The following is a 12,789-nucleotide window of genomic DNA, read 5'->3' as shown; positions in this document are numbered from 1 at the left end:
TTCTACAGGCGATATATTTTCTTCATTGAACAAATATTGATTAAGCACTGGAAAACATATAAACTTCCTATGTCAAAAATCTTAATTTCTTTGTGCGATTTCTTTGTTGAATAGCATTTATGTTTTTTAAATATATCAGTACATATTGTTGCTTATCGATGGAGTTAACAAATGTACCCCCTCAAGATCTTATACAATATTTTTAAACTGACTCAACTAATGAATCTTTCCATTAAAATTTGTTTTAGTTTGAACTTAGAGGTATTCTCAAGTTTCAACATTTTGGGAAACTCTGGCAACTTGTCATACATTTCAACACCAGTCCTAGATGAATTTTTATACGATATATTAATTTTCTACCGTGACGACTATTCTAGTTTTGAAAAATATTCCTTATGATGGAACGGTTTTTGCCTCTGAATACAAAGACACACATTTTGAAAATTTAAAGATCAGTACATTTTGGAAAATTGAGTTGAAAAAAAATGTGACAAATGTGAACAGGTTTCTTCACCCCTTCGATGATACGTATTATTTTCTTTTGAGATTCAAACTCTCTGCATGCAAATACCAAAGGCAAATATCATAACCACAATCTGCTTTTTATCTGGGCTCAGTGAAATTTTAATAATTCAGAAATAAAAAGACTGTTCTTTTCAGATTAAGTTTGGGTTTATTGGTTCCACTGGAATTGAAATAGAGGTAAATACTGCATGAGCTGGAGAGTCTCGGACCTAACACATAGATGTGGCTAGTTTTATTGCTTTCACCGCTTTTTCAGTTAGTACCGACCTTCAAAGGGAAGCTGTTGAAATTTCATGATATTTTACTCATAAGTTTGTGAGTTATTGTGATAAGAATGGCACTACTTTTGTTATTTTCAGAACAATGAATCAAAAACAATTTCGTGTTTGATTTTACACTGCTTCTTGATGGGAATCGAATACCGTTCAAGCGAAGCAATGGCTTCAAAAGTATCATAATGACTCCGCTTCATCAAAAACAACAACTAATCGTTGGTTTGCTGACTTCAAGCGTGACACCGATGATGCAGAACGCAGCAGACGTCCAAATGAGACAGTAAAACCAGAAAACAAAAAAATCCACAAAATCGTACTTGGCGAAGAAAAAAATGTTGTTTCATCAAGACAACGCGCCGTGTCACAAGTCAATCAAAACAATGGCAAAACTACATGAATTGAACTTCGAATTTCTCCCACATCCACCATATTCGCCAGATTTGGCTCCCAGCGACTCGCAGGCCTATTTTGAGGCAAAATACAAATCGTTTCACAAAAGTGGTATTGAAATGTTGAAGCGGTGCTGAAATGATTGTGTGGCTCTTGATGGACATTACGTTGATGAACTGAGCCAATTTTGAACAAAAAAAAACGTGTTTTCTTTCTTAGGCCTGGAACTTTTCAGTTCATGTGTTGGAAACAGAGTTGGTAGAATCAGATGATTAGTTTTGTTAACTCCACGTTGTTATTTTTCGAAATTACTGATATACAAACTAAATAACCTACCAAGCCGTAGGAAACCACTATATTTGTAAGCCCATATCTCTTTGAAATTATTTTCAATGTTGCACATACACATACTGAGATCTTATTCTGGATCCATTCTAAACGGACAGCTCTGACGCCATAGTCATAGAATTTGGACTGGAACTGAATTCAGAAACTAAATCCAAACATGATTTTACTGGGTCTTTCCTTGAGAAAAGAAGTATCAAACGTTGATAGCACATGTTTAAATGACAATGAAAAATGTAAACTTTCACGGCCGAAGGTAACTGTGTGAAAGCTATTTTTCGGGTTTTTTGGCCATGGTTTGTCGGTTCTCGTGCCTGACGTTTCGTCTTCTACTACATTAGACCTTATCAAAAGCTATGTGGTAACGGTGTTGTTCTGAATGCATTGACTCTGGTTCTATGATATTGTTAATGGGCATGGCTTGGTTTCCCATGATTCGATTACCTGACCTTGTTTGTGTACCTATAAGGACAGATATTCAGATTTCATTAATGTACATTACCTCTTTTTTTTCTATTGAAAGTATTCCTGTTTTTTTGAATTTTTATTTCCTCTCTGTATACTCTTGGATAGTAATTTTGAGTTTTATCGGGTATTACTGTATATTCGTATGAAATATTGTGAGTGCCTTCTTTGTTGATAGCATGTTCTGCTACAGCTGAGAGACAGGTACCTACACTTTTTTTCGTGGTTTCCATGTAGACAGATCCGCAGCTACAAGGAATCCGGCAAACCGACAAATCAAAAGAAGGCACTCGTAGTTACTGCGGTCGGAACAACAGGAACAACAACTCAAGCTCTGGGACCATTATCATAACGCCTTTGATGATGTCTAGCGCAGTAGTAGATGAAACGTCTGCCTCGAAAACCTGCCAAACACGGCTAAAAAAACCGGAAAATAGCTTTCATCGACAATGAGGTGAAAAACGCTGTTGTACCTACCTACAAAGAAACAAAGAAGGAAATATGTTTTGTGGCTTAGAGACGTATCTTTCTAGGATATCTATCCTGTATCTAAAATACATAGATTTATTCTAGCAACTAACACAAATTTGGAGAAACCCAAAGAATTCCAGGAGTTTGGCTCACTAGATGTCTCCTCATTTGGGAGATTTTAGAAATTTTTTCACGTCATCTTATTTATTCAAAGAAAACTGAATATCTTGTATATACTTGTGCAATCATATTTTTTCCGTTTAGAACTACGTTGTGGGCAGATGTATCAGTTTAGTACCAATTTGTGGTTTGAATTTTATGCGATTGATGTATCTTACATCATCGTTGATATGAACATTAGTTATGTTTTAAATAATTGCACTGTTGAGATGCGAATTGATTTTGTATAAACGATACAGATCTTAGGGTTTTTACCTGTCCCCTATTATTGGTTCAAGACGAAACTAACATAAACCTTTCTTCAATGCTTTTTGTTATACTCCAGAGCTGAATCACCTTCTCCAGAGTTTTATATTTCCTGGTTTTATCTGTTTATGATTATGGAGAAGAGGTCTATCCTCTATTAGCTATCAATTCAACATGGGAACATAGACTCTAGACTCCACCTAATCTAACCTGGAGAGTATAATAACTTTCAACTTTAACAATTTTACCTGATTATCAGTCATTTTCAATTCAACAATTCAACTCACGTCTGGTATATACTCAATCCTCCGTTAATAAAATCAATATTTGTTCATTTGTTCAATGTTTCTTCATTTTTTTGGTAAATAATTGTAAATATATGTGCTCAAACATTCTAAGGGATTAAAAGTTAGGTATTTGTTTTCCTTTAGGATTTTTCTTCCACAATGATAATAGTTCAATATTGATGTGTTTATCAATTGACTTTACACGAAGTGTAATTCATGGATTCTAAGTATTTTGTCTTTCCAGTTCGAACAAGATCTGATTGAACTTGTATGTAGTAGAATTGGATAGCGTCCAACATATTTACATATTGATTGATTCTGAACATATTCATCCCTGTGTCGACTACAACGATATTTGAACTTTACTTTTGTGAGAGGGTGGGTGGTACTCTTATAATTCATAGATCTGTTCATATATGAAATAGGGTCCTTTTCGCTTCTTATTTAAGGATCAGATAAAATTTGCACATTCCATGATTTGCTAATACAAGAATACTACTTACAATAATCTGCAGGATTGTGATATGGTGGACATCGAAGATTTTGATTCGCTAAATAATTCACTAAATTACTGGTACTTCCGTCGTATATACATTTTCCTTCTGATAAAGCATACAACTTGTCGAACATTTCAAACAGAAGTGCGGATGGTTGGTGTACAGTGGCTACGATTGTCCGTCCTTCTTGGGCAAGTTTTTTGAAAAGAGATACACACTGGGTACAAGAAGAGCTGTCCAGACCACTGAAATAAAAAATATTTTAGATAAAAAAATTATTAAGCAACATTATTGAAAGGAATCTTAACGAGTTTTCGGTATTACTTGAAATCTTTTTCATACAAGGAATCAGTTATTTTCCGGCAGGCATTTTCCATGTCTTATGATGTGTAGGAACTTCAAGGTACTCACTTTTTCAATACGTATGTGTCTCCCCATAAAACAGTCTACGAAGTCATCAGACTCAATGAGATATTTTTAATAAATTGATGGATGTAGCCGTAACTACGTGGTAGGAAATCATAATGAAAAGAGAAATGGAAATTTCTATGTAGAAATTTTCATTGTCAATATTTTTGATATCTCGATTGTTTTCATTACAAAAAATATTGTGAAAACCCAAGGTAGGATAAGTAACAGGATGGTTGGTCTTTTATCTGTAGAATGTTTGTGAATTCCAGAAAATCTAAGGGTTTGATTTAATTTTATAAATTTATGTTCTTGTGATCATTCAAAAAAAACCTCAACTCAAGAGAAAACAGTCAGAAAACTAATATTCATTAGGTTATATATGAAATGTTGAATTGATTGAAACAGCATGCTTTCAATGAGAACTTAAAAAATACATAATACATAAATACAATTAAAAAAATATTCACAATTAATGTTTTAAATGTTTCCATCCACTTCGACCTGCAGCGTAAAATATATGTATTTTTTTTTGAGATTTCAAAATATTGCGGATTGTTTCAAACTTCTTGCACCGCATTCGTTCCCCCAGTTCTTGTTCATTATTACATTCTCGTTCAAAGAGTAGACCCGGAATCGCGGTGGCCAAAAGATTCTTTCAACACTTTCTATTCATCTCCTTTATTAGTTACTAGTTGTTGCCCGCGGCTTTGCCCGTGTAGAATTTGGTAGTTGTAATACTAAGTAGTACTATGTTGCTGTATCGCAGAATAGTGCTTTCAAAAAATTGTTCTACAGCGCCATCTAGTGGCGAGTTACAGAAAAATTGATAGCCTAAAAACCTTCTCTATGAAAAATTACTTATACATGTCAAATTTCATCATGATCGGTTGATGTAGAAGTTTATCACTTACCAACCAACCAACCAACCAACAAACATCCATTTTTATATAAATATATGATTTGTTGAAATTGCCATTCAACTACATAGATATCATTCCGACTGATGTAAGTAGTACCAAATGAATGGGAATTGAAGAACACGTTTCATCATCATGAAATCAGGCAGACAAATGTTCTTCAATATATACAACTTTTCTACTTTTCAGTAACATTCTGATAACAATTTTTGGTTGAGTATGAAGGCAATCAATGAATGCTCCTTCTATCATGTACCTATGATCATTGAGGAAGTTATTTGAAGTGTTAGGAATCACATGTTAAAAGGTAAGACCTCGTTAGTCCTCAGCTGGCACAAGTTTCTCAACTTCTGAGAGTTGTCGTTTGTATGAGGGCGACAGCTGATTAACGGAAAAACAGATTTTTAAAAACAGATTTTAAGTCTTCATACGTTTAAACATTCCATTAGTCTACATTCTTCATTTTACAGCCACTATATACAATTTTTCCTCATATATATTGAGGAAAACAATTATTTGATATCGTCATCTTCTTGTTCACTAACAAAATATATTCAAGTAGAAGAATTTACTTTGGTGTTTAGAATTCGGTCTGCAGAATTTAAGAATAAAAAATTGGGGACTTGGCAGTTGAAGGTTGAATTTTCGAATACAAAGTGATATAGGTTGCAAAATAATTATATCTATATAAAATTATACACATTCTTTGAAGTGGACAGGCTGTAAATATAAGGTAATTTCGTATTACATTATGTACCTATGTGTGTGTTGTGTATGTATACTTTCTCTTTCAAATGAACTTGAAATTAGAAGAAACAGCTATTTTGCCAATTATTATTTAACGAGTTTTCTCCTAGCGGGTTTGTTGAACTTGAACTACGTGCAAGAAAGTTGACGTCTCACGACCCGGATTTTTTAAAGTGACTTTTGGTAGAACTGTATAGTATTGAAAATAGACACACTTCTAAATTGGATATAAATTTAGGCAATTCTCTCACATGGAACTTCAAAGTAAATTGTGTTTAACTTTTTTATCCTTCGTTAAATGAAAAAATATTGTCAGCTTCAGCACGTTGAAAATGGCTATGGTGTCCTTTGGTACAATTCTACTGACTGCAGATGCTGGTTTTAGAGAACACCGAAACCTAAGATTCATTTATTGAGATGAGCCTCAACAAACTTTTTTTCTTCAATATATGCTAACTAAAATAAGGACAAAGTTGAACTCCTTTCTAAACAGACGGATATCAACACAAAAAAGGATAATGCTGATAAAATGCTAATGAATTATTTGTATAAAATTCGAACGAATTGTTTAGGTGAATCTAAAAAAATAGTGAAGATTATAATCAGTGTGAAAGCAGCCACGAGTTCTAGCCATGGATTTGTGGAAGCGTCGCGCGAAACCCCATTATCAGCGGCTCCCAAAATGAGTATCCATTTCGTGGCCAGCAATGACTTTACTCAATGACCGCAAATCCATAATTTCTTCACATCATACGTGAGTGTGGATTATTTTCTTCGAATGTATTCATTGAAGCATACAGAACAAAACCCCTATGTTGAAATATTTTGTCGCGGATAAAATCAACCCCCACTCCCTATATAATAATTTTTAAAGAAAAATCCATAATTTCTTCAAATATTTTATAGATGAGGATTCTTTTCTTGAAATGTATTTAATTTGGCATACAGAATGAGTCCCGTATGTTGAAATATTTTGTCGGGCAGAAACGCAACCTCCACACACCATTCAATTTTTTCAACGTTAAATTCAATAACTCCATGAAAATATTCGTGAATGAGGATTTTTTTGCATAATTACATACCATGAGAGGTATAGAATGAGACCTATGTCTCAAAATATTTTGTCGGGCAGAAAAACTACCCCCACACACCCTTTTATGATTTCAAAATTAAATTCAATAACTCCATCAAAATATTCGTGGATGGGGATTTTTTTCCATAATAACATGCTATGAGAAGTACTGAATGAAACCTATTTTTAAAAATATTTTGCCGGGCAGAAAAACTACCCCCACAAACCCTTATATGTTTTCTATATTAAATTCAATAACTCCATAAAAATATTCGTGAATGGGGATTTTTTGGCATGATTACATTACTATGAAAGGTGCTGAATGAGACGTATATCTCAAAATATTTTGCCGGGCAGAAAAACGACCCCCACGCACCCTTACTTGTTTTCAAAATTAAATTGAATAACTCCATCAAAATATTCGTGGATGGGAATTTTTTTTGCATAATTACATACTTTTTCTGAATGAGACCTATATCTCAAAATATTTTGCCGGGCAGAAAAACTACCCCCACACACGTTTTCAAAATTAAATTCAATAACTCCATTAAAGTAATCGTGGATGGGGATTTTTTGCATAACTACATACTATGAGAGGTGTTGAATGAGACCTATATCTCAAAATATTTTGCCGGGCAGAAACGCAACCCCCACGCACCCTTATTTGTTTTCAAAATTGAATTCAATAACTCCATCAAAATATTCGTGGATGGGATTTTTTTTGCATAATTACATGTTGTGAGAGGTGCTGAATGGGACATATGTCTCAAAATATTTTGTCGGGCAGAAAAACTACCCCCACAAACCCTTTTATGTTTTCAAAATTAAATTCAATAACTCCATCACAATATTCGTGGATGGGGATTTTTTTCCATAATTACATACTATTAGAGGTGCTGAATGAGACCTATATCTCAAAATATTTTGCCGGGCAGAAACGCAACCCCCACGCACCCTTATTTGTTTTCAAAATTGAATTCAATAACTCCATCAAAATATTCGTGGATGGGAATTTTTTTGCATAATTACATGCTATGAGAGGTGCTGAATGGGACATATGTCTCAAAATATTTTGTCGGGCAGAAAAACTACCCCCACACACCCTTTTATGTTTTCAAAATTAAATTCAATAACTCCATCACAATATTCGTGGATGGGGATTTTTTTCCATAATTACATACTATTAGAGGTGCTGAATGAGACCTATATCTCAAAATATTTTGCCGGGCAGAAACGCAACCCCCACGCACCCTTATTTGTTTTCAAAATTAAATTCAATAACTCCATCAAAATATTCGTGGATGGGAATTTTTTTGCATAATTACATGCTATGAGAGGTGCTGAATGAGACCTATGTCTCAAAATATTTTGTCGGGCAGAAAAACTACCCCCACACACCCTTTTATGTTTTCAAAATTAAATTCAATTACTCCATCACAATATTCGTGGATGGGGATTTTTTTCCATAATTACATACTATTAGAGGTGCTGAATGAGACCTATATCTCAAAATACTTTGCCGGGCAGAAACGCAACCCCCACGCACCCTTATTTGTTTTCAAAATTCAATTCAATAACTCCATCACAATATTCGTGGATAGGGATTTTTTTTTCATAATTGCATACTATGAGAGGTACTGAATAAGACCTATATCTCAAAATATTTTGCCGGGCAGAAACGCAACCCCCACGCACCCTTATTTGCTTTCAAAACTAAATTCAATAACTACATTAAAATATTCGTGAATGGGAATTTTTTGGCATGACTACATCACTATGAAAGGTGCTGAATGAGACGTATATCTCAAAATATTTTGCCGGGCAGAAAAACTACCCCCACACACCCTTATATGTTTTCAAGATTAAATTCAATAACTTCATTAAAATATTCGTGGATGGGGATTTTTTTGCATAACTACATACTATGAGAGGTGTTGAATGAGACCTATATCTCAAAATATTTTGCCGGGCAGAAACGCAACCCCTACGCACCCTTATTTGTTTTCAATATTAAATTCAATAACACCATCAAAATATTCGTGGATGGGAATTTTTTTGCATAATTACATGTTGTGAGAGGTGCTGAATGGGACATATGTCTCAAAATATTTTGTCGGGCAGAAAAACTACCCCCACACACCCTTTTATGTTTTCAAAATTAAATTCAATAACTCCATCACAATATTCGTGGATGGGGAATTTTTCCATAATTACATACTATTAGAGGTGCTGAATGAGACCTATATCTCAAAATACTTTGCCGGGCAGAAACGCAACCCCCACGCACCCTTATTTGTTTTCAAAATTCAATTCAATAACTCCATCACAATATTCGTGGATAGAGATTTATTTTTCATAATTACATACTATGAGAGGTACTGAATAAGACCTATATCTCAAAATATTTTGCCGGGCAGAAACGCAACCCCCATGCACCCTTTTATGTTTTCAAAATTAAATTCAATAACTCCATCACAATATTCGTGGATGGGAATTTTTTTCCATAATTACATACTATTAGAGATGCTGAATGAGACCTATATCTCAAAATATTTTGTCGGGCGGGAAAATTACCCCCACACACCCTTCAATATTTTCAAAATTAAATTCAATAACTCCATCAAAATATTCGTGGATGGGGATTTTTTTCCATAATTACATACTATTAGAGGTGCTGAATGAGACCTATATCTCAAAATACTTTGCCGAGCAGAAACGCAACCCCCACGCACCCTTATTTGTTTTCAAAATCCAATTCAATAACTCCATCACAATATTCGTGGATAGGGATTTTTTTTTTCATAATTGCATACTATGAGAGGTACTGAATAAGACCTATATCTCAAAATATTTTGTCGGGCTGAAAAACTACCCCCACACACCCTTCAATGTTTTCAAAATTAAATTCAATAACTCCATCAAAATATTCGTGGATGGGGATTATTTGAGAAAGTAAACACAGTCTAAATCGCTTGACTACCAAGCGACCGGGATGCGAGATCGTTGAGCTTTGTCCATCGGTCGCGCGACTAAGTTGTGTGATTCGGTCATTTCATTGCTGATTATTTTAAGACACATATTTATTAATTTAAAAACAAATTTTGTAATGCAGATTCATCAGGGCCGTAGCCTTCTATGTCATGACGAGCTTGATAAATTTGTTTCCTTGCCGAGTTTGAAAAATCTGCGCCCCAGATTATTGTTTCACCTACAATTGTCTCGGTGTGCGCTCGCCCTCAAATTCAAATACCGATGGTTTATTCGGGCAGCGGGTACATACATTCACGTGTTCGCAAATCACTCATTGTACGTACGCTTCATCGAAGTTCGCATCCAGGCACATTGCATGGTTTTGTTGTTATCAACGTCAACTCAAATGGAAAATGGAATGGGACTTGAGGGACAGGGTAAACGTTTATTACTGTGTGTCTCGGATCATGGTATAGCTCATCAGTAGACACTGTAGATAGTGAAGCAAGTTAGATTTTTAAAACATTGTAGACAGTAAAGCAAGTCACATTTTCACGTACATAGCCGCCTTCAGGGCACGCTTACTTCACTGACTGGAATAATTTTCGCGAAATGGCTATTAAATATTGAAATCATTATCTGAAAATGCATATACTGAAACGATCGATATAATAACATCCTTATTTCACTCTTGATATTTTTCGAGAAGCTTGGCGGAATGGGTATGAAATGTTGATATTATTTTATAAAAATGCATATTCTGAATTTATATTGAGAACTGTACCCCACAGTACTGCTGTAATTTTCTGAGAAACTTTGTGAAATGAGTATCAAATATTCTCCGAAAATGCTGTCATAGATCATCTAAGTTTCCAATATTAATTCAAAATATGGATTTTCAGAAAAAAAAAAGAGTATTTAATAACCATTCCGCAATATTTCTTGTAAAAAAATAAATAGTGAGGTGGGGGTGTGAAGGAGTGAATCGAATTTTTTCTACAGTATTGTGACGTCCGAAGATGCTATTGGATAGCAAAACACGTGACAGATGAAAAATTACGGTCATAAACATAAATCCTGCACTTTTCTTGAGTAATTGTATTCGCTAACAATTTGTTAATTTCTGCGGGGTTATTTTGCTATTCTGCATACTGCATGGGATATGTAGATATAATAAAAAAAAGATTCAATTCTATGCTATAATATTGCTCTAACCGACTATACCCCACTGATAGCTTATAAAGGTTGGAGTGACCAAGTAGTCTAGTTCACATGTACTTTTTTTTTGTAACATTTTTCAGCCCTGTCCAAAAATTACGACCAAGGTGTCATTCGATTCGTATTTTCGCCTAGAAAGTTTAACGAGAGGTCCTAAAACGCGCCGATAAAAATTACAAAAGTTATAAACAATTAGGTGAAAAAAATGGGGCTTTAGTTTTTTTCTAATATCTCGAAAAATTTTCAAAATTTTGGAAATTTGAACAAAGATTTGAAAAGATCAATGAATTTGCGTAAAAAAAGTCCCAACTCCCGAAACTGTATCTCGATTATTTATAATTTTTACAGAGCCCTGAAAATAGAGCCAAAAGCGGGTAGTCTGGCGGAAGTACGCTTTTCGTCACTCTGACATAAAAACAAAAAAAAATTATTTAAACATATTAAATGTGAATATTAAGGAATGAAAAAATTCATGTAATGTTGGGATACATCAGTAAACAATAATCTGCAGTAAAAAAAATTTTATCCCAATTTTAACGTTAATTATAAATTTGTTAATTAATAACTTTTTCTGAATTGAAGAATCTGAAGTTAATATAAAAATCCCTTTCCTTTGGTGAAGTTTTCCTTAATAGGCAAAAAAATAGATTACCGTTGCCAAAATAAAAAAATTGTTATTTTCTATTTTTTTATTGACAATTGAAAATTATAATTTTATAAAAAATATATTACAAATTTTTTTTTCTAATTTTTTATAGTTTCAATGTATGATGGCAAAAAACTAATTAATAAATTTTTTTTCTAATTTTTTACAGCTATTGTTAATAAATTTATTATAAAGAAATACATTGTTTATAAGCAATTCGAAACTTTGGAAAAAATCATGATTTTTAGAAAAAAAATGGTTTCTTAAAAAATTCTTTGTTGCTAAAAATGCGTTTGTTAATTAACAATAGTTTTTTGCAACTAAATATTAAAATTAAGGAACCATTTTTTTTAAATCATAAATTCTATTGTTCTTTAAGTTTTTAAAAAAAACCTTTTTTTACTCTTTTTTAATTGTTTATTTAAAAAAAATTGTTATAGATAAATACATTTTTTTATTTAATTTTTTTCAATACTTTGTTCTATAAATAAAGTAACTATTTGTTTTTTTTTTATTTATTCTATTTTTTATAAAACTTTTAATATTGTGATACCTTGATACTTGTCTTTTTCATTCGCTCCTTCGCTTTCATAATTATAATAACTTTCAAACTATTGCAGTTATGATAAATATGCTTCAAGTCTTTTTTGTTCATTATTAACAATTTGAGCCTTTTACTAAAGTTGTAGTCCTATTATTTATTTAATTATTTATCGTTATTTATTAAGAAAAAAAATGTTTAAGTCTTTTCAACATAAACTTCATGTCATGTAACAATAAATCATAAGGACTTTATTACTTGCACTTTTAGTAGTTGTAGGATCATTAACATTCGCTTATTGTCATATTTGTATGGAGTTTAAGAAAATTAAATGAAGCAATCAGTCACGTGGAAACCACGAGCATCTACCAAACAGTTGGATGTTATTTATGAAACCAGAAATAATGAGCACTTGAAAAATATCATTCTGTTTGCGCATGCCTTTACAGGATGCCATACAACGAGCGCTATTTTCGGCAAAGGGAAAAGGCTTAAATTGTTAATAAATTCATAATGAACAAAAAATACTTGAAGCATATTTGTCATAACTGCAATAGTTTAAAAGTTATTATAATTATAAAAGTGA

At 33.0% G+C, this 12,789-nt stretch overlaps 1 protein-coding gene across 1 annotated transcript in view; it reads right to left on the bottom strand.

Annotated features, from left to right (window-relative positions):
- The window catches only part of LOC111506756 (ATP-binding cassette sub-family G member 1), a 214,936-nt gene that overhangs the window by 83,029 nt on the left and 119,118 nt on the right, over positions 1-12,789 (bottom strand). Inside the window, exon 6 of the mRNA XM_074170013.1 lies at positions 3,688-3,926. Coding sequence (XP_074026114.1) covers positions 3,688-3,926 — 239 coding nt within the window. The remainder of the gene's footprint in view (positions 1-3,687; positions 3,927-12,789) is intronic.

Source organism: Leptinotarsa decemlineata, unplaced genomic scaffold (assembly GCF_025532065.1).
Source record: "Leptinotarsa decemlineata unplaced genomic scaffold, Ldec_3_MD MMD2_P_RNA_scaffold_6, whole genome shotgun sequence".
NCBI lineage: Eukaryota > Metazoa > Arthropoda > Insecta > Coleoptera > Chrysomelidae > Leptinotarsa > Leptinotarsa decemlineata.
This window is presented reverse-complemented; position numbering and strand designations above follow the sequence as displayed.